General features: G+C 55.4%; 3 protein-coding genes across 5 annotated transcripts in view; 1 reads left to right on the forward strand and 2 right to left on the reverse strand.

Moving 5' to 3' along the window:
• The window catches only part of CLTB (clathrin light chain B), a 28,938-nt gene that overhangs the window by 2,062 nt on the left and 2,316 nt on the right, over window positions 1–24,560 (reverse strand). The window contains exons 2-6 of one of the 3 annotated variants that reach the window (XM_054568523.1): window positions 21,175–21,221; window positions 14,061–14,178; window positions 13,762–13,873; window positions 12,131–12,184; window positions 8,635–9,108 (exon numbers count right to left, since the gene is read on the reverse strand). In XM_054568523.1, coding sequence (XP_054424498.1) covers window positions 8,937–9,108; window positions 12,131–12,184; window positions 13,762–13,873; window positions 14,061–14,178; window positions 21,175–21,221 — 503 coding nt within the window. In that variant the 3' untranslated portion in view covers window positions 8,635–8,936. Of the gene's footprint in view, window positions 1–8,634; window positions 9,109–12,130; window positions 12,185–13,761; window positions 13,874–14,060; window positions 14,179–21,174; window positions 21,222–24,560 lie in introns of those variants that run through there. The other 2 variants (XM_054568524.1, XM_054568525.1) reach the window with 2 other exon arrangements.
• Window positions 2,061–5,791, reverse strand: NOP16 (NOP16 nucleolar protein). The gene is given in 6 exon segments (XM_054568526.1): window positions 2,061–2,122; window positions 2,125–2,203; window positions 2,737–2,845; window positions 3,948–4,015; window positions 5,269–5,374; window positions 5,465–5,791. Coding segments are annotated over 6 exon segments (534 nt in total). The 5' UTR covers window positions 5,575–5,791.
• HIGD2A (HIG1 hypoxia inducible domain family member 2A) lies at window positions 5,777–6,814 on the forward strand. Its single transcript, XM_054568527.1, has 2 exons — window positions 5,777–6,006; window positions 6,384–6,814. Exons 1-2 carry the CDS (start codon window positions 5,790–5,792, stop codon window positions 6,548–6,550), a joined length of 384 nt encoding a protein of 127 aa, XP_054424502.1. The 5' UTR covers window positions 5,777–5,789; the 3' UTR covers window positions 6,551–6,814.

Raw genomic sequence — 24,560 nt, forward strand, 5'->3', positions numbered from 1 at the left:
TGAGAGGGAATGAAGTCAGTCAATCACAGCCCCCAGTTCCTCTGCAAAGGGGTGCCAATAAAAATCTCACAAGCCCGGCCCTGGCTGGTGTGGCTCAGTGGATTGAGCACCAGCCTGGGGACCAAAAGGCTGCAGGTTTGATTTCCAGTTAGGACACATGTCTGGGGTGTGGGCCAGGTCCCCAGCTGGGGGTGTATGAGAGGTAAACAACCAGTGTCTCTCTCCCTCTTTCTCCCTCCCTTCCCCTCTCTCTAAAAAATACCATTAAGCAGAACAACAAATGGATATTTCTCTCCCTCCCCCTTCCTCTCTTTAAAATAAAAAAATGAAAATTGAAAAAACTTTTTAAAAATCTCACAACTCTGGCTTGTCTCTGCAGAGGGCCATGCAGTCAGCCATTCCACAGGTGTCCCCGGCAGCGCCCCCCCCCCCCCCCGCAGCGTCTGCCTTAGGGCTCTGTGGATTCTGATAGGCAAGCAGATTAAAAGACAGATGTGACAGTGATAGGTATTGTTAACAGGAAGTCTGCGGCATTGAGACTAAGGACACTTAGCTTGGGGGCAGGCGACAGTGGTACGAGAAGCTTCCTAAAATTGGCACCTGAACTGGGTAAACAAAGAAAGTAAGGCAGCAGCCTAGTCAAAGGCCTGAACTTGGGATGCTATGGAGGGTAAAAGTAACGAAGACAGAGAACAAAGGCCCTCAGGAGCTCTGCTGCAACACCACCTAAAGGCTGAGGGCACAGTGCTTGGTGGCCAGACAGTGCCAAGGCCTAAGCGGGCTGGTCCCACAGGGAGGGCCTTCCGGGACACTCCCAGCCTGTTTCCAGTCTGCCCGGACCATGTGGGGCGGGTGCACTGCCTTCAGGAGACAAAGGGAAGGACAGCAAGCGAAAGCCTAGGCTTAGTGGTTGGAAAGACCTGCCTCCAAACCCCCCACTAACACCTCTGAAGCCTGTTTCCTTACCTGTACGATGAAAATAAAACCACATATCCCATAGGATTTTATGTGAAATGATCTATGTAAAAACACTAAGATCTTCAAGAACAGTAAGAGACATTTTAGATACTTCTAGAAGAAACCTTAGGAATAAGAGGATTCTTGTATTATTAACAGCTGAGGACAAACTATGAAGACTATGGAAATGCCAAGTGTCCACCCCACAGCCTGCCTGAGAGCCTGCTATGTAGCGTGATCATGTCCCCACGTCACCCTAGTCAGGCAAGCCCAGCCCCAGAGAATGACCACACGGTGTGCAGCCCAGGGCCTGGCACACAGTGGGCTGGTCTCAGCCGTCCGCCAGTCTCAAAAAGCAGGCCCCGGGCCTGGGCCACACAGGCAAGCCGCAGAGGAGCGCAGAGGGCAGGCAGGAGGCAGGCCCAGCGTTGGCCTCTGCAGCTCCCTGCCGGCTGGCAGCCGAGCCACGCTTGGCCTCAGGCCGCCGCCACCCAAGAAGCAGCAGCCAAGCAGCCCAGCAGCCCCCGCCCACCAGAGGTGCGGGGGCGGGGGGCGCGCTAGTATTGGCAAAGCAGGCCCCTTCGGAGTAGCCCACAGTTCCCGGAAGGTCTCTGCAGGAGAGTTAATGAACTGCCGTGCAGGAAACCCAGACAGAGCCATGGAAGGAGGACGGCGAGAAGAGACAGGAGGCTGTGCCTAGGAGAGCTCGAGAACGTGGCGCGTGAAGGGCTGGGTGGCTCCCCTGCCGTGGCTAAGTTGGATCTTACAGGGGTGGCCCCAGCGCTTAGCTGGGAGGGGTAAACACAAGACCATCAGAGAAGTAAAATAGCTTTGTTTAATTATATACACAATAGATTAAAGCAAATCACCCACTCTGTAACCAGCAGGTTCTGGCTTTTCCTGCAGCGCCCCAAAGGATATAAATTGAAGCCTTTGGGAGACAGTTCCTTCCCCAGAGAGAGGAATTAAGAGAAAAAAAACCTTTGTTTTCATGGGGTTGGGACCAGCCTTCTCTGCAGCCACACCCCCCTCCTTGCCTTAAGCCCTGGCTCCAACTTCTCAGGTCTAGGAGGAAGCCTCAGCCTGAAGCAGGTGTTAACCAGTCACTCAACCTCCATCTTATTCTCCTGCAAGGAATCGGCGAAGGCTTGCCACTCACTGGGGGAAAATGCTTACAGACGTTGATCTTATTCCAAATCTGTTTCGGGATATCTTGGTAGTACTTCTTCTCATCCCGGTCCGGAGCCTAAGAATGGAGAAGGGTCACTTGAGGGCTGGACAAGCAAAGGTTCAAACACCACTGCTGCCAGAGGGGGACAAGCCAGTTCCCATCCCAGAGCTTCAGATTCCTCGCTTCGCAGTGTAAGTGGGGAGATGGGTACAGATTCCCACAGGGGCCAGCTGAGCAGCTCACACTCCATCCATGGCCAGCTAATCCCATCTAGGCACAGGTGTCCAAGGTAGCCAGATCTTTCCATTTTTAACAAGCCCAAAATAGGGATTTTTATTTGAAACCTCCCATAATTGAAAAGGCAATTAGTTCAAGTTCTTTAAAAACACCATGCAAGCAAAACAGCCTATCTGTGGGATCATCCACCCAGCCTATCCCGGCTATAAGACAAGCATTATCTGTGGGATCCACTTCCTAGAGTCCTTCTTCCCTTTGTTTCCACTCAGACTCAGAAAATACACACCAGGCAAGCAGATCAGATCACCAATGGTCCAGGGTGCTTTCCCAAGGGCCTAAGTGGTTCTTCCTGCCAAACCTGAGCCACTCACCTTATAGTCCTCCCCATGGATCTCCACCACGTAGCGTATGTAGTCGACGAGGTCCCGAGGCAGTGTGTTTCCTTCCTTTTCTGGGAGGCTGGCTCCTGCCTCCAGGTCAGGGGGAAGAGAAGCCACAAGACAGGAATGAGGTGTTGCTTCCTATACTGTTTGAGCTGCCCAGTCACCCCTTCACCCAATCCCAAGCCACAAGAGTTGCTACACCAGCCATACGATGGGCTTTGCCTCTCCATCCCCACATGCAGTGCTAGAACCTTCTTCAGTCCTGATTCCAGGCTCTGCCTATGACTCAGTCACCTATCAGTGAGGCAACAACTTAAAAGGCAAGTCATCTCTTTGGGGTAAAAGAAAAGCACCAAAATCATAATCTTTACTTAGTGCCAGGGCAGGGTTCCCTCCCAGTTCTAAAACTCCATTAAGAACCTCCTTTCTTGGATATGAATAAATATGAGTAAATGAGAACTAGAGCTATAGTAACTAGGGTCTAAGGCTAGGCCCAAGTGACTCTCTGCTTCTTATGAGGGAAAAAGGCAAACTACGGAGCCAATAACGGGTTCACTTTTAAAATAGCTAGACAAGAACTCCCCGTTTCTCATCTATGAAGAAAGAAAAACAGTTCATGGAAATGAGGTGGTCAAATCTTATCCAGGGAGTACTTGCTAAAATTGCTATAGTTAAAATGATCTCTGACCTGGTTGCCAGGGTTGGTGGGGGTAGAGGAAGTGGGGAGCTGTTGTTTAACAGGGATAGTTTCAATTCTGAAGATGAAAACGTTCTGGAGATCTGCTGCATGACAATGTGAATATACTTAGCACACCTGAGCTATAAATCTAAACATGATTATTACAATGGTAAAATTTATGTAATGCTTTTTACCACAATTTTAGTTCTTAGGCAAGCACTCAATCCACAGAACCACATCAGCCAGTTTTTACCACAATTTTAAATTCTTTTAATTAAAGAATTAAAAGTAGCCCTGGCTGATGTGGCTCCATGGATTGAGTGCTGGGCCGCAAACCAAAAGGGTCGCCGGTTCAATTCCCAGTCAGAACACATGCCTGGGTTGCGGGCATGTCCCTGGACCACTCAGTTCCTCCCTCTGAACTTAGGTCCTTCACCGGTAAAATGAAGACATCGGAGGACCCTTTCCAGCTCTGACTCTACAGGATGGTGACCTACAGGACTGTGGCCAGCACCTACCATTTAGCACACGGGGTTTCCGCACGAGTTCCTGAGGCCTTTCCTCTGCATCCACCCCCATGGCCTTCACCTGCAGAGAACAGAGACTGGTAGACAAAGAAAGGATCCTGGACGCAGGAAAGTTCTAGAGGATCCTGATTTTCCCTACACAACTGCATGACCCATAAGGATCCATAAACAAGGTCAGGCAGAAATAGATGACAAGGAGAACCAACACCCTGGAGGCTTCATGGTTCTCAAGAGTCAAGCAAGCAATTCTTCCTGTGCCTGTTTATGAAACTGGCATAATCCATCCTGCCTGCCTCACTTCAAATGCAACAACGCACCTGAAAGTGCTTTATAATTTACAATGAGGGAGAGACTTCAGATACCTTCTCTGTAAGGAGGGGCAACCTGATAGTTGCGCCTTGGCCACAGCCTCACATTTGTTCTAGAGACAGTACTGCCATTTCGCCCTGGCATGAAGAGAAAAAGAAACTTGCCTAGAGGCAATGGAACAAGTTCAATCACCAAACCCACTCAGTAAGTTAACTATTTTATTTATATACTTAGTTGATTTTAGAGAGGGGGATGTGCCCTGACCCAAGATCAAACCTGCTACCACAGTGTATGGGGACGTCACTCTAAACAACTGAGCTTTCCGGACAAGGCTATTTATTAAGCACTAGTCACATCCTAAGCACCCCTGGGGATTTAGTAGTGAACAAAACCCAAGTCCTTATCCCCAAGCAGATTACGTTCAGGGAAAGAGAATGAGACAATAAACAGGTAAATAAATACATAATATACCATCAAGTATTTACAAGTGCTATAAATTCAAATAAAACCGGGAAGAATTAACTGGGTGGAAAAGGATGCTATTTTTGAAAAGGTTATCCAGCAAAAGGCTTATTCTGGAGAAACTAGCCCCAGGAAACTTAAGACCTGGGACGGTTAGATGACAGGGGAGAGGTGTAAGGAAGAGTAAGTCAAGATCCCAAACTGTGGGGAGTCTTCATTAGGAAAAGTAAGGGCAGAAAAACAAATTCTGGAAAATACCATTAAAATGCCAAGAGACCCAAACAGGTTAATTTCAGAAGAAAAAAAAATGAATGGAGAAGGAAAGGAGAACTTCAACCAATGTCCAATTTGTGCTGAGGAGTAAGTATGAGGAAGGTCTAAAAGGGACCCTCAACCAGTCAGTGCAGGCTGGCCGAGCTGGCTGCGTGAGGTCGCAAACCCAGGCAGGGCGCGAGAAAGACAGTGGCCAGGATCAAGTCCTGAAACCCGGGTAAGTACGGCGGACGGGGCGGGGCAAGGACCAGGACCCTGACTAGTCAGTACCTTTCTCTTACGGAAGGGCACCGCCTTGTTGGGGTCCATAGCCAACCCCATCTCGGCGAAGTTCTGCCGCAAGGATTTGCCGTGGTCCCAGGCATGTCGGATGTGAAAGCTACACACGAAGAGAGGGAGACCGTGGAACCGTCAACTCGCTGGCGCTCCCGGCCACACCCCCTTGCCTCCAGAACCCCGGCTGCCTCAACACTCGATCCGTGCGCTGCCTTCCAGTCGAGCATTCCGGTTAAAACGCTTCCGGTTAACCTTGTAACCGAATTTCTGCCTCAGGGTCTTCCCCTTTGCCTTAGGCATCGCGCTGACCACCGCACCAGCAACTCAGACTTCGAGCTTTCATTTCCAGCACCTCGCGGAGCAGTCTCTTTCCACAGCACACGCAGGTTTGGCAGGCATTTTGGGAAATGTAGTTCACCGGTACCGACATAATGCTAATTACTACAACCGCCAGAATGCAATAGCGATTGCGCCTGCGTACAAAGCTCCGCAAATTCCTTTTCCCGCCCCCTTTCATGACTTCAGCAGGAGGCGGAGAGTACGATACCCGTTTTCTCCCGCTGCTTGTTGACCCAGACATGGCGACTCCTGGCCCTGCGACTCCGAAGGCACCCTTTGAACCGTCGCAGCCCCCAGTCATCGAGGACTTTAGCCCCAGTGTCTACAGCAATCAGGAAAGCTTCAAGGAAAAGTTCCTTCGCAAGACTCGCGAAAACCCAATGGTACCCATAGGTAAGCGGGTACTGAAGGAACTGTAGATGGAGAGGGCAGTACTTTCCAGGGGAAGTGAAATAAGGAAGGACCTAGGAGCCGGGTGGGCCCGGAATAAGAAAGGACCAGTTGTGTGGCGAAGGGGCCGGGCAGCGAGAGGTGAACCTGATTGGAGCAGGAATTGGATTCCGTGGCTAGGATAGGGAGGATTCTTAACTCCCAGAACACTGGCAGGACGAACCCATCCTTCTTTCCGCGCCACCACCGCCCAATACACGCAACCTTACGCCACCTACTCCTGGTCTGAAATCTCGACCCCTGAGAAAGAAAGCCCAAAGCGGGGAGGGGCCTCTGGCGCCGGACATACCACTCTCCACTTGTTTTGTCCCCCTCCTCAGGCTGCCTGGGCACGGTGACCGCCCTCGGCTACGGCCTCTACTGCTTCCACCGGGGTCAGAGCCATCGCTCCCAGCTCATGATGCGCACCCGGATCGCCGCCCAGGGTTTCACGGTCGCAGCCATCTTGCTGGGTTTGGCTGCCTCCGCTCTTAAATCTCGACCCTGAGCCCGCGGCCTGGCCTTGAAAGCTCCGCGGAGTTCATTCCGAGGCCCAGGAGCAACCACCAGTCCTGCCAGCGGACTTATTCCCTCTTCTCCCCTAACAAGCCCCTGTGTCAATGGGGGAAGAAGTGGCCAATTCAGTACTTGATTTTTTTGGGGGGGAGGGGCAAGGGGGGATCTTAGGTTTCCTTCCGTTTGGGTGTTGCATACTACTATTTCTGACGCACCCTCTCCACTCCCTACTTAATAAACTCTGATCCACTTGTAATTAGATCATTTCATTCTCAGTCTCACCCCAAAGGTTCCTGGTCTTTGGTTTTAGGTGTAAACAGACTAAAGACTGCAGAGGCCCTTAGAAATGATGTGATCTAGTGATTCCCAAACTTTCCTGCAGCTGGGGTGCTTGTTAAAGGTAGATTCCCTAGGATGATACTATTCGAGAGGGGGAAAGGGATCTTTCCAGCAATTTCCAAGCTTTCAATAGAAAAGCCTTCCTTAAGACGAGGCCTGCGGGGGTCCTGTCAGAGGCCGGGGTCAGCCCCCCACTGTGTTTCTGCTCCTTAACAGCCCTCCCACCTGAGGCACCAAAGGCTCCACTAACCTGGACGGTCCAGTTGTGGTTCTTGCCGCGTTTAACGGAACGGGAAATGGGCTCGCGATGCAGCCTGGTGTAGTGGGAGGGGCACAGTTCTGGAGCCTGTTAGTGGTTTGTGTACCTAGTGTCTCAAGGAAGAAAGGAGGCCGCGGACCTGAGCAAACCCTAGGAGACAGGCAACCTGTGACTTGCATCATGTGCACTGTCAAACAGGTGTTCCTGGCCTGTGGTTGCCGTCACCTCTCAAGTGTTGATTCGGACCTAGGTTCCTTTCATGTGTGACTCCATTAATGTCAACACCACTGCGAGTGGCCAGAAGGGAAAAGGGGATGAAGAAGACACATCCACTTCCTGAGCACCCAGACCCAGTCCAGGTTTCTAAATGGAGAAGTGTATGACCAGGGCCAGCTACACTGTCTGCCCCCTCCTTGTGGCGTCCTTAGGCCTCAAGATTCAAGAAATGGCTATGGACTGGTGAAGATTCTGGCACTTGTAAGGGGAATGGTCACTTTTTTTGTTTTTAACTGTAGACATTATTGTATCCCTCCAAAAAGATACATTTAATCCTAACCCCAGTACCTCATATTTGAGCTCATTTGGAAAAAAAGTCTTTACAGAAGTAATCAAGTTAAAATGGATTAAGGTGGGTCCTCATCCAATATGACTACTTTCCTTATAAAAAAGGAGAAATAGGGACAAAGACACGTATAGAGGACAGGCCATATGAAGAGGAACCCAGGATTGCAGTGATGCATCTACAAGCCAAGGAGCGCCCGAGGTGGCCAGGAGATGGAAGAAAGCTGAAACGCACCCCTCCCCAGGGCCTTCAGCGGGACCGTGGCCCTGCCGACACCTTGGTTTGGACTCCTGACCTCCAGGGGAGGAAGGCGATCTGTTCTAAACCAAACACTGTCGGACACTGTTACAACAGGTCTGCGAAACTAATATGGCTGGCGATTACTCTAGTCTTTTTGAACACGGTGCAGGCCACCGTATTCTGAATGGAGCCGCGTTCGCAACCTCTGCTGGAGGGCAAGAAGGGGTGGTCACTGCTCTTTAGCCCAAATCCGCAGAGGGGCGCCGCTGAAGGAAGGGGAGCTGCAGAGGCCACGTTCAGGGGCCTCTCAGCCAGGCTGAGACGAGCCTCCACTCGACTGGGAACCCCTGGTCTTGCCTCTGCCCTCCCACCTCAAGCCCCTGACCTTCTGGGAGCCTTGTGCCTTGGGAGCCAAACCCCTGGGGGTCCCTCTGTGAAGGGAACCCCAGGATCCCCACCGCAGGCTGGTTCAAGGGTCAGGAGAGATCAAGGGGGCCAAAGCATTCCAAGAGAGCGCCACAGGCACTTCCCTCCCGGGGGTGGAGGCAGCAGGCCTAGACGCCTGCGACCCCCACTTGGCAGCTGGGAGCTCCTGGGTTTCCAAGGGGAAGGCCTCGCCTTCTCTCCAGGCCAGGAGGCTGGGGAGGTTCCGAGCACAAACTGAGCCCTGACACCATTTGTGGCTTCCAGAGAAATGAGAATGATAATAAATAAGTGTAAAAAGAGTTAACAACACACCCTTTAAGCCAAGAAAAAAGTACACCGGGAGGGACCCTCACAACTCTGTGGACAGGGGCAGTGTGAGGGCTGGGCCTCAGGGCGGGCGTCCCCTCCCCAGCCCCGGGAGGCGGGGAGAAAGGGCGCGGCCGTGTGCAGCAGCCGCCCGAGGCCTCCCTCCCCGCTGCCCGCTGCCCGCTGCCGCCACTCCTCCTCTGCCCCGGCCCTGCCCGTGCATGGGGCCATGCTGGTGGCAGGCGCCTAGCGTGACAGCGGTGTCTGCTTCAGGGACATGAGCACGGAGCGCAGGCGGGACACGTCTTTGCACTGCTTGCTGCTCTTGGGGTTGAAGTCACACAGCTGGGCCACCTTCTCCCACTCTGTGCCTGGGGCGTCCTCCTTGGATTCCTTCACGAAAGCCTCCTCAGATGCCCTGTGGGCGCAGATAGGACAGAAGTCTCAGAGCCCCAGACTGTCGGCCTTTCCCCCGAATCGGTGGTGCTCAGTCCCCGCTGAGCAAGGCTGCTTTGCCCGGCCTACCGTGGGCTACTTTGTCCGGAGGTCTCCTCCCCAGCTCTGTGCCCTCTCCCCTTGGGCCCCCAGGAGCAGCCTCGGCATCAGGGGAAGCGTAGGTTGGTCCGGCCCTAATGCCTCTGCACTTGTCACCTCTTCTGAGAAACCTTTTCCCCTGAGCGGCTGTTCTTGGCCTATTGTTTCTCCTCATTCAGGACCACGAGCAGGTCTCTCCTCAGAGAGGTCTTCCCTTACCACCCCAGCTAAAGTTCCCTCCTGTTCCCCCCACCACTGCCCCAGTTAAGCACTCTCTGGTCGTTGCCTCTCCATCATGAGTTCCCAACCTGGGGCTCCTGGCACCTAATGGTCCCTGGAAGAACTAATGTGGTGCCTTGGCCATTTTCAACATTTCCAAACACTTGGCAGAGACAGGACATTGACTAACCACAAACAAGCTGAAGGTACCTAGTTCAGCACCGCCCCAGTGTTGCCGTGAATCCTGTGAGTGTTCTCCAGCAAAGGGCTGTGGTCAAACACTCATAGGAAACTCAGTTAAAGAGAATCTTCATGCCAGACTTTGAAAGCCTCCCATGTGCTAATGTGCGTGGGTGGAAGAGCAGTGCAGAGAGAATCCGCTACAACCCGAGCACGTTAGGTGGTAGAGCACTTTTTAGCCCAGAACAGCTTATCTATGGAGCCACAGTGTGGGGACTGCTCCATCCACTTAAGTCTTTGCTTTCGGTTGGAATTAAATGAGCATGACAAGTGGTGGCTTGTTCATTAAAAGTTCCAGCTGACAGGTATAGAAGCCACTGATGAAGGAACAATGGAAAGACAGTGTTGTAAATACAGCTTCATAGACAAAACATAAACGTGGGCATTACTAAGAGAAAGACAATAAGGATTCTTAGGTGGGGAGGGCTGGGCTGTGTCTTGTTTGGCCATCGAGGGTCCCTGGGAAACCCCTTTGTCCTTGGAAGCCTCCTCTGCATCTCAGCATGACCAGGCACTGGCAGACGGTCCGCGTGGGCTGTGCCAAGGATGCTCTGGCCCATTATCAGTGACCCGGCCCCGCCGCAGTGACCTTGCTCATGGGCCGTGTGCTCATTACCACCTGTCAAGTGAGGATCAGAGTCTCCACTATGGCGGCACGAGGGGCCTGAAAACCTAAGGTGATAGCAGGAGTGTGCTTGCTCAGGAAGAGGGAAGCTGCTGTGCAGAGCTGGATGTCCAGGGGCAGAGGGAGGCCTTCCTAGGAGCCGCCCCGGATCAAGAGGCTCCCGCTAACCTCGCAGCACAGGGTGGGGGCCGGTCTTGCCGCGGCCGCACCGTCACGGAGCTGGCTGGAAATGCGGAATCCGGCCTCACCTCAGTCCCACTGCACGACAACCCTCATTTCGAAAAGATCCTCTGGTGATTCAGAGGCCCGTGCAAGTCGGACGTGCTGGTCTGCACTCTGCCTCTTCAGGACTCCCTCACGTGTTCCTGGGGCCATTTTCTGGGGCACAGCAGGAGCACCGACCAGCCCCGATGGCCCTCTCCATCCCCCCTCTCCTGCTTGAAACTGCCCGTGGCTCCCGCTGCCTCCAGGATCAGCGCCTTGGCCTGTTACAGCAGGCGTTTTCGCAGCCGGCCCCAGGCTGACCAGCACCCACCCCCACCTTCACTGCCTGCAGCCACAAGCCACTAGGTGGCGCCTATCTCATCACCTTTGTCCCAGCTGCTGCTTCCACCTCGGGTGCCCTCCCCCTCCCGTCACCTTCCCCACCCAGTCGTTCCTCAACTTCAGGGTCCAGCTGAAGGTCCCGCATCTCTGAGGCCTGCCCTGGCTCCCACAGCAGACGGTGGCTTCCAGAGCTTTGCGTGTCCTTCCACACAGCACTTACTACCACACGCTCCCGGCCGTGAGCAGCCTGGGGGTACGGACCACACATGCCTCATTCCTGTGTGACCAGAGGCTGGCAGTGGGGAAGTAAGTACCCACGGGGACAGGACGGCCAAGCGTGGAGACAGTGTGCCTAGCAGGAGAAGCCGCCAGTCCTTGGCCGACCTCACACACTCATCACCGCCTTTTCCCTTCAGCGTCACAATCTCCAGCGCACCCCTAGGTGTCGCTGTCAACCAATGGAGGTGACAGGAGAAGGAACCCCTGCCGTGTCTCTAGATTAGTCACAGTATCAACTAGAGCCTAAACCAGGGACACAGGTGAGCGCCCTGTGGGGGTCGGGGCAGGGGTCGTGGCCAAACTCCCACCGGAGCTCCGAGGAGGAGCAGTGCACCTGGGGGCACAGAGGGGAATGGGCGTGCTCCTAGCTCTCTGCACCTCCAGCAACCGGCACTCTGCTGTTTTCAACAGAAGACCTCTTCACCCCACCTCCCACCCCCAAGAGGCATCTCTTTGGGAAGGAGTTGGGGGGCTTTGCCATTCGCCCCTCCCACCCAGGCATTGCCAGCGCCTTCTTTTCTTCTCTCTGCCTGGATTCAGCAAAGGTGCCTCCAAGCAGAAGAGACCACAATAAGCATTTGCTCGGGGAGTGGAGGTGCACTGCCCTGGGTATTCGCCTCCCACTCTGGTCATTCCCTCCCCCACCCGGACACACTCTTACACCCCACAAGTGGGAGACTCAAGAAATTGTGCCCTGCCCTGAATGCTGCGGCTCAGTGGGTTCGGCATCGTCCGGCTAACTCAAATGTCACCAGTTCAATTCCCGGTCAGGGCACATCCTGGGTAGCAGGCCAGGTCCCCGGTTGGGGGCTTACGAGGGGCAACTGATCAATGTTTCTCTAGCACACCACTATTTCTCTCCCCCTCTTTCTCCCTCCCTTCCCCTCTCTTTAAAAATAAATAAATAAAATCTTAGAAAAGAAAGAAACTGCTGGCCACACAGGGGCCTCACCCTCTCCCGCGCCCCCAGCCAGGGGGACAGCAAAGACACACGTACACGTAGCCGATGACGTCAGCATCTGGCTGCTGGTAGAATGCTTTGTCAGCGATCCTTAAGGGGAAGGGGTTAGGTGGGGGGGAGACGGGATAGCCAGACAGACAGGCAGGCAGGCAGAGGGTTAAAGAGAAAGAGAGACAGCGTTAGTACCTCCAGTTCGAGAGGTGTTAGGAAGCTTGGATCTGGAAGGCTCAGCAACTCTCCCCAGCCCAGACAGGAGAGCAGGGACCCTCCACCCGTCCCCCTCTCCCAGTGCCTTTGCTAAAATTCAGCCCTGATCAGTCACTACTGTTCACAAACCTTCCGCGGCTCCCCACCACTTGTGTCTGCCCGCCACGGGTGCCTCCCCCACCACTCCCTGACTCCCTGCTGCCCAAGGCACCATGTCCTTTCTTTTGTATCATTTTGCCCCTGGCCTAGATGCCTCCCCTCCTGCCCTCTTTTTCCTGATGAACTCCTAATCATCCTCCGAAGCCCAATTCCCCAGCCACGGAGGGGCTGCCCCCACATTTCTTTCCTCCGAGCTCTGAGGATACGGGCTGGGTCCTTCTCATCTGTCTTCCCAGTCCCCCGCCCAGAGCCTGGCATGCAGCAGCTTGAACACAGCGCAGTGGCTCCCAGAGCTGGCTTCCGCTTCCTGGCAGGCCTGGTACCTCGAAGGGCACAGCCTCAAAGGCTGGGCTGCTGGGCAGCATCTCAGAAGTGCTCTGAGGTCATTCCCACGAGGTGTTCTCGGCGCTTCTGCTGTCTTTGCCTGCTCGGCACTTGTTGCCCCTCTCCCAGGAAGGGCGCTCTGACTATCCTCTGCAGGATCGGTTGCCCTCACTTCGGGCCCTGTGGTTTGGGTAGGACTGTCCCTGTGCACATGCCAAGGACTGGGACTGTTGCGCAAGCTGGGTCTATCTAGGACCCCTGGGACAGTCACCAGGCCGGACCCTTGCCCCACCGATGAGCGTCAGGAAAGGACTTAAGCTGGAGCTGTTGGGGGCAAGGGTCTCTTATTTTCACTGAGGCTGCCAAGTGAATAGAGCAGAAGCTTGGGGCTGCTGGTGGCCCCCTTGTCCCCATCCCCCAGTGGCAGGGGTGTGTGTCCAAGAGTGAAGGCCCCCTAGAGGGAAGGGGAGCTGAGAGACAGTAGAAGCGGTGCCAACTGGCTTTGTGTCAGCCCCTGAGCCCGCCGTGCCTGCCCCTGCCACTCTGGGTGGAAGCACCACAAGCCACACAACGCAGTGCCCAGGTTGCGTCCTCACCCCCAGGCCCAGCGGCTGGGCCCCCGGCACAGTCTGGCTCACATCCCAGGGACCCAGGACCCCTTCTGCTGACCACAGGCCTAGCTGCCCTCTGTCGTGGTGAGGACGTGAGGGTGCAACAGTGTCCCAGCTCTTCGGAGCTCAGCACCCAACCCCACAGGCTGCCAAGGCAACTGTCCTGGGCACCTCAGCTACTCCTTCCTCCGTGGGCTTGTCCCCAAATCGCCTGTCTCCAGATAGCCCCCCAAAACCGTAGCTCCTCTCCTCTTCCCATGGCCCCCTCTTGTCCCATAGTTCTCTCCTGTCCCCATAGATCCTTCATGTCCCCTTAGCTCCTCCCCTGTCCCCACAGCCCCCTCATATCCCCATAGCATCTCTCACCGGTTGTTGATCTTGTTCTTTTCGACTTGTTCACTCTGGCGCTGGTTCCACTCCTCCAGGTCCTTCTTGGCCTTCTCCCGCCACTCTTGTTCTGTCACCTTGGAGGCAGCATCTGCAACAGCGACAGGAGAATGAGTGGCAGCTTTCCCGCAGGGACCCGAAGGGCACGGCTGCCGGGCTGCTTCCCCCCTCCCAGCGCGCGTGCTCACACAACTCCCACCTGAAGGGGGGACATACCCTCGAGTTTCCCCCTCCCCACCACGTCCCAAACAGCCGGCCGGCCTCAGCCCGGCCCTCACCCAGCTCCTGCAGCCGTTTCCTCTGCTCCTCTCTCCACTTGCGGATGCTCTCGGGTTCCTGCGTCAGCCTGTCAGCCTGGGCGATGGCCGCGTAGCCGTCAGCTGGGCCGTTAGCTTCCTAGGACACAAACCCACAGCCATGGCCCAGGGCATCCACCTGCCCCCAGTCTCCGCTGCCCGAGGGTCGGGGACCCCTCACATCCCAAACAACCTCACACCCACCGTCTCCTTCGCACCTGCTGTGCCCTCTGCCACCAACCCTTCTTCCTGTGTGACCCTGGGCAAGTTACTCAGCCTCCCTGTGCTTCACTTTCCTCCTCATAAAATGGGCTAACTTAGAGTACCCACTCCTTAGGGCTGACAGAATGAAAGGAGTTTTACAAATGTCAAGAACTTGTAACACTTCTTGGCACACAGTGAGTTCCTTGAGTTCCTATCATTAAAGCTAATCTCTATTATAGTTTTAATTATCCAATAATATGTACACAGTCGGACATAAGCTCACTTTATGTTAGCTTGTCCATTGTCTGTCTCTTCCAACAGAATGTCACTTTCATGACAACAAGGACTTGTCTGTCCCATTCCCTACTGTGTCCTCAGCACCCCGCACAGTGCCTGGCACTTAGTAGATGCTCCCTAAACCTTTGCTCAGTGAACAAGCAGCCCTGAGACTGGGAGTATGGCCACGGCCAGGGGCGTGGCAAGAGGCGTGGTGAGGGGCGTGGCCTCTGCAGCCGGAGCGTCTGGGTTCAAACCCCACCTCTGCCCCTTACTGGCTGTGCATGTCACCAGGGGCAAGGCACTTAGCCCCGCTGGGCCTCAGTTTTCTCATCTGAAATGAGAACAGTAATAAAACTACCTCTCAGAACCGTTGCGAGGATTTGGTGCAACAATATTTGCAACACATTTAGAAGACTGAGGGAGGATGGGGGCAGGGGAAAGTGCTGGTGGGAAAATGGAGGCAAATGTATTTAACAAAAAAATTTAATTTAATTTAATTTTAAAAAAATACTGAAAGGCAGCCAACATTACTATTATTCATTCCCATTTTATAGGGAAGGAAACCGAGGCTGCGAAAAATGGTATGATGTAGTGGCAGACCCTCTGACTCCTACACCAGGGCTCTGCCCACTTCCCCACGCGGCCTCCCAGAGGTGGGGACTCCACGTGCTGGGGTTCAGCGCTCAGCCGAGTAAGGACGTAGCTCCCCTCCAGTCTAGCCAAGCCTCTTACGACCCGGCCCCCTCTCCCGCCACTCCCACTCTGGCACGCAGCACGCGCTGCGCATTCCTGTCTGCACGCACCCCACGCGCTCCTGCACCGCCTCTGCTTTCGGCCTGAGATTCTCTCCTCCCGTCTCCAGCTGATGAATCTTACCCCATCCCACGAGTTTTCAGCTCAAAAATCACAAGCTCAGGGATAGTTCCCAACCCCAAGCAGGCGTCACAGCCCTTCCTGCAGCGCTCTGCCACAGCCTTCGCCCTCTGCTGCGCACGGCTCCCGCTGGAGGCCGGCTCTGGCCGGCGGGCGGGGCAGGACCTTGATCGTAGCCTCTAAACTCCAGTTCCGCCCTTCGCAGCTCCCGTGCTCCTCTCCCAAGCACTCAACACGACTGTCCTGACTCCCGTGTTGTGCAATGTCTTCCCCACACAGCAGCATCGGGCGGGGCCTCTGACCAGTGTGTCTGCCACTGTCTTACACAGTCAGCACTGCCGGAGCCAGCGTGTGCCCAGTTCAGAGGAGGTGCTTTGTTAGCGTTTGCCCAGGGGGAGCAGGTACCCAGGGTGAAGGAGCGCACACCAGTCTCCAGCTATCTGGGGACAGGGAAGGGAAGGCCCAGGGTGGGGTGGCAGAGCCTGGAGCCTCGGGTCCCACCCACCCTTGGTGGGGCATTTTGGGTGGAGCCCTTATTCCACTTTCCTGCACAGCACTGCACTGGAGTTTAGAGTCTCATGACATCCCCAGGGACCTTCCAGAGCCGGAATCTGGAGAACACAAGTGGCTAACGCTGCTGGGTGAGCCCCGCCCTGTCCACTTCAGAGAGTGACCCCGCCCTGAGGCCAAGCTGCCAGGATTCCTGCCCGGTCCCACACAAGTCCCATCTGCAGGCTGCTGTTTCTCTTGTGCACACGTTATTACAAGTGCTGTGTTTTATCTTCTTCACACGGTGCCTATCGCAATCCGAAAAGTCAGGCTGGTTCGGTGTTCACCACCTGTCTCCTCCCCCCAGACGAGTGAGCTCCCTGAAGACGGACTGCCTGTCTGTGCAGCGTCCAGAACGGGAGGGCCTGCCTGCAGGAGGGGTTCAAGAACGGGTACTGAATGCGTGAACACGCCCAGGCTTGGGGACAAGGACGAACAAGGCAGCCCATCAGCCGGGAGCTGTCCCTCACAGCGGCCACGCTGGGGTACATGCTGTGACACAGGTCTGGTAACCAGGGAGAACAGGAAGGGCATGACCGGTCTAGCCTGAGGGCAAAGCAGGGCTTTGGAAGGGATGGGGAAAGCGCATTTCAGGCCAAGAGCAGCCTAAGGGCCTCGAGGGGCAGGTGCCTTTGGGAAGCTCTGAGCCCAGAGATGCCACCAGCTGTGGAGGGGGGAGGGGGCGCGCTGGAAGCATCCTCTGGGCAGGAGGCACCCCCTCCTTGTCCCTGAGGGCCCACCGTCTCTCACAAAGCTTGCCCTTAAATGAAAACTCCCAGGTTATAGAGCTTTAAAACTGGCAGAGAACTTGCAATTAAACGGTTCTTTTTGATCTTCACCACTGCATAGGGCGGCTTTGTAACTTTTGTTTCACAAGGAGGGAAAGTCTAGTGCCAAAGTCCCAAGGTCACCCAGCCAGGAAGTGACAGAGCCCGGACTTGCACTGAATTCCTGGGTGTGGACATAGTGGCCACAGAGTAGCCAAAAGGGACCATAGTCACTTCTGTTTCAAATGATTGTACGCCTACGTTTTGTTTCCCAGATAAATCTATCTTCCCAGGATTAGGGCCTGTGCCCCTGCGGCCCCCTGGCCCCTCCCCCATCTCTCTCACACACACCCCTGGGCTCACTCAGTGGCTGTGTCAGGAATGGATAGGAAGCTTCCTGGGCGGCAGAGCACTTTTCCCCACAGACCTAAGAGATCTGGCTTGAGCCATGGCTAGACCAAGGTCATGTGGCCGAGAACGGCCAGAGATGACGCCCAGGCTGTTTGGCTCCATCCAGAGTCTTCCCTCGCAGCCTGCCCCAGCCCGGGTCGGGGAGCAGCCCTGGGGAGCATCTGGGACCCTGGGGCCTTCTCTCAGCCCCTGGAGCAGCTGCACATGCAGGGCCACTGCTCAGTGTGTGCCAAGCACACTGTGCCCTGAGGTGGCTGTGCCACGGGCCTCAGGCCCTGCCACCTCCCACAGCGGTGCAGCCCACGGCGGTGCGCTGGCTGGCAGCGGGGCCTGCCCCACAGTCCTGCAGCCTCTGGCCACCGCGGGCTCCCACGCACTCCCCTCTCTCTCTCTCTGCAGAGGGCCCCTGGCTCTGGGCAAGCCCTGGATGCAGCCTTACCCTGTGTGCCTTGGCACGTGCGAGGCTGTCCCCTCAGCCAGGACCGCCCACACCCCCTCAGACAACCTCGACACAACTCTCAGCACCTCTCCGTGCAGCCCTCCCCGACTTCAGGGCAGCGCCTGGTGCCTGAGCCTGGTTCAAGTCCCAGCTGTGTGACCAGAGTGAGCTGTCAGGTCCCCTCCTCACCTGTAAAGTGGGGACAACAACATTTCATCCTCCCAAAGTCCAACAACATCGTAGGGGCTTTGGGAGGATGAAATGAGTTAAATCACGTAAAGCTCCTGGGTGGCGCCGGACACGTGGTAAGAACCAGAGCCGGCTCTTCGGCCTCCACAGGCTCCGAGCCTGTGCTGTCATGCGCAGCCCTCACTTCTTCCCACAGGCAAGCTCTCTGAGGACAAACACACACTGGGTGCGCCTCTGTCCACACCCACGGCCCCGGCACAGTGCGTGGCACTCAGAGACCGCAACTTGACTCGATGAAGAGCGAGTGGCCACCAACCGAACAAAGTAGAAGGCATGGGAACAGCCTGGGACACGACACCAGAGGAGCTGGGCTTCAAGTCCCTTCCTGCCACTCACTGGATGTGGGCCCTTTGAGAGTCCCTTTCCTGGGCTTGTTGGGCATCATCACCTGTCAAATGGGAGGAGCAACGTCCCACCCAGACCACAAAGTGGGGACCATGCGCCACAAATGCCATCCAGGTACAGGATGTGCACGCGAGAGGGCCAGCAGGCTGGGCGGCTCACCACGGCCGTGTGGCAGCCCCGATGTGCCGAGCCAGGCTGCACCACGACCAGGGCCCAGCGGTGTTGCCGGCAGACAAAGTCCTGAGACGCTGTTTGCTGGCTCCTCTTCTTCGGCAGCTCTCTGGCCCCACGTCAGCCAGTGAGCAGTGCGGGCAGGCGGGCACGGGGTGGGGGACAGCGGCGCTGCTCTTCAATCACAGGGAATGTCCCAGTGGGGCGAGCAGGTCAGCTGCCAGGAGGGCTGGAGAGGGAAGGGGTCCGGCATGGCAGGACCAGAAGGCACCTCTCTCCTACTGGCCCCCCGGCTGGACTCCACGGGAGCATTTCCATGGGCCACGCCAGGCTGTGACTCCAAACACAGCCAGGAGGATGAAGCGTATCCATCTTGGGATTGAGCAGCTAAAGCTAAACTGAGCTGAACTGCCGATTCCCCTAAGTAGCTCAAAGGGGGGTGATGGGCAGCGTGAGGGGAAGGAGAGAGTTTGCACAGGAGGAGGGAGCGCTGCAGGGGCCTCCTGCCCCTGGCCGTGCCAGGTGGAGCTGGAATAGGTGTGAGCAGGCTTATCCTTAGGCTTTGCAGGAAATCAGGTTTCTAGCTGGACCCCCTGCTGGCCCACAGGCTGCCACCAGAAGCAACAACAAAAGTAGCAAGAAAGTTCCCCCGGGGGCCCTTGAAAATGCAGAGTATACAAAGCTCCGCCTCCCCTGCAGCCCAAGCCAGACCCTCGTCTATGTTCAACTGGGGCTTTCCACCTGTGACCCACCTGCATGACCCATCTCCAAGGAAGTGGTGCAAAGGCCACCAGGTCAGGGCCAGGAGGCTTGAGTGGACCTGGCTTCTGAGTGACAGGCCTCATCTGTGACCCTTCTTGCCTATAAGGCTTTAAGGGTGGCACGGATGTGAAGCAATTTACAAAGAAACATACCTGCGGTGATCACCAGGACCAGTGAGCATGGGCGGGCCCCCTGAGGCTGCGGAGGAGGCCCAGCCTCCCTCAGACCCTCCACCACAAAGGCCAGCGGGCATGGAGGAGAGGGCTCAGACCCCAACCTATAGTAAGGGAAAATTACCCTCCTCGTAGTGTTCGAGCTTCTTCTGTGGTTCCAAGTATCTCTCCGGCTCCGGGCCCACTTTAGGGCACAAGCCTTTGGGCCAAGCAGAGTCCCTGGCCAGGGGCAGGGGCAGCCTGGGTCTCAAGGGTCTGCCAAACTGAACAGGAGGCATGCTGATCATTTGGGGCTCTTGGGCCCACACAGACTCCAGGTCCTAAAGCCCGGAGACTGACTTTTCTAGCTCACAAATAGTTGAGTAATTTCCAGAAACAGGTCTTGGCCAGATTCCTTGTATAAGGTACCAGCCCATCCCTCTTACATAAGAAAGTATTGTTTATTCTCCCTGAGGATTTGGGAGGCCAGCTCCTCAACAGGGGGACAGGGCCCGACTCAGCGGGTCCCAGAGCAGCAGCCAAGCTGGCAGGGGTCTTTGACCCAGTCCAGTGAGAATTAAGGCTCATCCACTGAAGTTTTGCCCCACTCGGGCATCTGGGGTGAAGGAGGGGGAGGTAAAGGGTGGGGGCATGGGGGGCGAGGACTGTTGCATCTGTGGGGTCCTGGGGATACCATCTGTGGGCCAAGTTCTCTAAGTCCAAATACTCTTTTTTTAAAAGAGTATTTATTTTTAGAGGAGGGAAAGAGGGGAGAAAGAGAGGGAGAGAAACATAGATGTGTGAGAGATACATCTATCGGTTGCCTCTCACATGCCCCCCACTGAGGACCTAGCCCGCAACCCAGGCATGTGCTCTGACTGGGAATTGAACCAGCGAACTTTCAGTTTGCAGGCTGGTGCTCAATCCACTGAGCCACACCAGCCAGGCCTAAGTACTTTTTTAAAGTATAGTTGACATACAACATTACATGAGTTTTAAGTGTACAGCATAATTATTCCTCAGTCTAAGTACTTCTAAACCAATTTACATACATATGAGGGGAGGAGGGCTACCTGGGCACAGACAGGGGCGGTCTTCAACTAGAGACGTCCTTACTAGGTGTTCTGGTGTGTGCGGTATAGGACCGCTATAAGGGCTTTTAAACAATGAAAGTGAAAGCCCTTCTCTTATTCCTCCACATTCCCCACCTCAGGGCTAACCACTGTTAACAGTTGGTACACATCCTTTCAGATATTTTGTACAAACATATTTCTAAAAAAAAAAAGCAGGACCATACGGTGCATATTATTCTGCAAGCTGCTTTTCCATGTACTGTATTGCAGGCATCTTTTCAACACAGAAAGCTCTGAGTGCTCTTTTTCACAACAGTGTGAGGGTTCCCAGCTTACCCACCCAGGCCCCAGTGCTGGACACTTAGGTTGTCACCATTTGTCTGCTGTTATACATCATCCTGCAAATAATCTAGGTGTCCTTGTCAAGGTATTTCCTTAGGGAAAGCTCTGAGAAGTGGCATCTCTGGGTCAAAGGCCTGCCCGGTTAGAAATGGCCGCTCAGCTCAGCCTGGGAGGGCCCACGTGTGCAGGGCCCTGTGTGTCCTTCCGTCCATTTCACTGTGGGTCACTTCATCCCTCCCTCTGGAAGCAGGACATCACCGTGGCCACACCCCATCAGCCCCTGTCTCTAGAGATCTTTATTCCTCATCCCTTTGCCCTGCATGGCAAGAAAACATGTCAAAATCTTTGTGTTCCCATCCCAATGCACCAGACTGGAGGGAACAGAAGACTGGAAGCCGGAATCCTACAGGCGATGGGGTCAGAAGTCCCTGAGACCCAGGCTGCCGGTCCCTGCCACGGCTAAAGCAGAGTCTTGCTTACCTGAAACACATCTCCATTGATCGTGGTCCCCATGTCCTCAGAACCAGCTAGAGGGAGAACAAAGAGACAGCATTACTCGTTGCTCAGCTCCTGGCAGGCACAGAACGGTCCTGCCTCCGCACCTGAGCCAACCCCGTATATGCCTGTCGCGTATTGACTGCCCCCCAAGCCAGACGGGATGGATACTTGGGCTCAGTACTTCGACTGCTCACCACGCCTTCTCACAGCCTTTAATGTGTTTGATTTTCACCACAGCCTTGTGATGAAGTTGTTATCAACCCATTTTATCGACTCTCGAACGGAGGCTCCGAGACACTCTGTGACTGCCTGTGGCCATCCAGACAGAAATAGCTCCCCTCCCACCAGAAACTGACTTATACTCCGCAGAGCTCGGAATGGCCCAATTGTCATGGAACCTGTGCCTGGTGAATAGGCAGAGGCCCTGTAGGCTCAGGGTGGGGCCTGCAAGGGCCAAGGAAGAGGGACCTGCGAGTCCCTGCCTGTCCCTGCAGTTCCTGGAGCAACTGCTCCACCTGGGAGAGCAGGAACTGCAGCCCCACCCAGGAAGCACCTGCCCTATTTTTCTTCCTTCTGCCTCTCCTGGAAGGACTTCATTTCGCCCTCAATTATGACTCCTCCTGGTCCCTTTCCCTGACATCCAATTAGTCACAAACTTCTGTGGCTCCTGCGGCAACAGAGACCCTCGAAGCTGCCCTCCGCCCTTCGCACCCTGCCGGCCCGAGCCTCGGCTCTCGCCCCTCTAGTGGCGAACAGCTGCGGGGGCCCACCTGGGTCCTTTCTCCTCCCCACTGTCTTTCCCAGGGACCCGCAGGGGACCTGTGAGTAGTAAGAGTCAGAAACTATGTGTTGAATAAACAAATGAAAAAATACGTTGAAGAAAGAAAGAGTGAATGACTGGCTTTTGTTTGCTCACAGGCCTCCCTGACTCCAGCTTCGCCCTGTGCCAACCCTCCTTCAGACCAACGCCAGGGCTCAGGCTGGCCCCCGGCCCCGCTCCAGCCCCAGCTCTCGCCCGTGCCGTGCGCCCGTAAAGCACACGCTTACCTACGTCACGCCTCTGATTTAAAATACAATAAAAACAAACCAGCCCTCGCTGGTGAGGCTCAGTGGGTTAAGCGCCGGCCTGCGAACTGAAAGGTCACAGGTTTGATTCCCAGTCAGGGTGCGGGCCTGGATCGTGAGCCAGGCCCCCACACTGATCAATGTTTCTTTCCCTGTCTTTCTCCCTCTCTTCCCTTCTCTCTAAAAATAAAAAAATAATAAAAAAAAGAAATCTAAAAATAAAAATAAAATATAATAAAAACAAACCAAAAAGAGATCCACTTCCCGTGGACCACAGTGGTCTACCGGGCCTGCCCCGTCTCTGGGGCTCAGCAGGCGCTGTCCCCTCTGCCTGGAAGGCCTCACTGCCTCGCTCCCTTCGGCCTTGGGTCTCCCTGTTATTGGCCGTCCCTGACCGCCCCCAACCCCACATTTGTCCCTCAGGCACCCTGCCCCCCCGGCAGTATTTTCTCTACAGCGCTCACCTCAGCTTGATATGTTTTTCTGTGTGTGTGCTCACTGTCCTCCCCACTTGAATGAGCCCTTCATAAGGGCAGGGACTTCGTTTTGTCCACTATAGGGGCCCAGCACCCAGTGCCTGGCCCATAACAGGGACTCAGTAAATATCTGCCACATGAGCAGATCAGCCCTCAGACCATAGCACTTGCGGGTCTTTCCAGTCTGGCTCTATCCATTTCCCCGACCTCACTGCCCACCAATCCCTCCCCCAAACCCTGTTCTGGTTTCCTCCTCCCCCAAATGCACCACCCTGTATCCCATGCCTTTCTTCCGGCTTCCCTCTCTAAAGAATGCTCTTCGATCCAGTTATGCTCCAAGACCCAGCTCATGAGCCCCCGCCTCTGAGAAGCCCTCCACTCCTGTTCCTGCTTCCCTAGGCACTTATGGAAGGTCTCACCTCTGGGGTATCCCAGAATACTTTACAGTGCCCCCACCCTCTTTGCAAATACTTGTGACCTCCCAGGGGTCAAGCACTCCTTTATCAGGCTCTGTATCCTACTCAGCTCCCAAAGTCTCCTGCACAGAACAGGTGAACAGTAAGTGCCGGCTAAATGGAAACAGAATTGTTCTTCGGGGGCCCGCTGTTATCTGCAAGGCCTGTCCGGGGCCTCTCAGAAACTTCAGTGCCTTCTAGCAGAAAGTCACGGGAGGCCGCACGACATGACCACAGGCGGGCAAGTGTTCCTTTACCAGCCGGGCAGAGCTATGCGCAGCGGCAACTGCTGCGTTCGGCCTGGAGACTGAAGGGAAGGACACATAATCCACAGAATAATCCCCGGTAGATATAAATTATAATCAACTCTGTCTGCAGAGTCAAATAGCCATTGATTCGGAGCAAGTACGTCAGATGTCAGCCCTGTGCATTCGGATAGGGCTCCTCCTGCCCGAGCCGCAGCATCTTCCCCCAGGGCCCCTCCTCCACCGGGCCTTACAATACCAGCGTCCATTCAGGGCGATGGTGGTCCGAGCACTTGGCCTCTCTGGAGTGGGAGTTGCACCACCCTCCCCCGCTCTGCCCAGTGCCGGGCTCAGGCCCCTCACCCACAGGCCCAGCGCCCACCCTGGCCTTCAGGGAGTGTCTCAGCGCCAGTCTCCCAGTCCCGTGAGTGTTCCTCTGGACATGAAGTTCCAGCCTCTTTGGGAACCCACACACACCCACACACAGAATTACGAGGCTCTGTTCCCATAGTGCTTTCTGATTGGTCTATTGCATATTTATAATCACATGTCCCCAGTCAGAGGCCGGCAGAACAGGAGCGCAGCAGACACCAGTCCCTGTGGGTGTTGTTTCACTCAGATCCCTGACCTCCTTTGGGATGGGGCCAGACAGGGTCCAGAACATTCCTGGGAGCTTACTGAGGCCCACTAGGGGATACAGGCTTGCCAGGGACTGACTAGGCAGGTCAGGGGCAGAGCTGGGCGGGGTCAGGCTCAGCAATCTGAGTGTGAAAAAGTAAACCTTCTGGGCCCTACCAAGGTGATGAATGGAAACAAAGTGTCCATTGCTCAGGCTGGCCACAGACCCAGCCCGAGGAGAGACAATGTGGCACGGGCTCTGGCCTGCATCTGACACCTCTTTCTCCAGGGACACTGGGGACCCAATGCCTACATCTGACACCTCTTTCTCCAGGGACACTGGGGACCCAACGCTATGGCACTGGGCACAGGGGCATCATCTAGGAGGAGATGCTCAGAGGTGCCGACTGGCAGCGGTGGCGGGAGCCAGCGCCCACCCAGCTCCCAGCAGGCCAAAGCATATGTTCCCCATCCATCTTTGCTCCTGGCACTCAGCGCTAGTCAGGGGA

The sequence above is a fragment of the Pteronotus mesoamericanus genome, unplaced genomic scaffold (genome assembly GCF_021234165.1).
Source record: "Pteronotus mesoamericanus isolate MK-2021 breed Mesoamerican mustached bat unplaced genomic scaffold, CSHL_Meso_final contig_2, whole genome shotgun sequence".
Taxonomy (NCBI): domain Eukaryota; kingdom Metazoa; phylum Chordata; class Mammalia; order Chiroptera; family Mormoopidae; genus Pteronotus; species Pteronotus mesoamericanus.

Coding starts and splice junctions, on each gene's coding strand:
- HIGD2A (XM_054568527.1), top strand. CDS start 5,790: ATGACTTCAGCAGGAGGCGGAGAGTACGATACCCGTTTTCTCCCGCTG. Junction 6,007..6,383: donor AAACCCAATGGTACCCATAG/GTAAGCGGGTAC, acceptor CCCCCTCCTCAG/GCTGCCTGGGCACGGTGACC.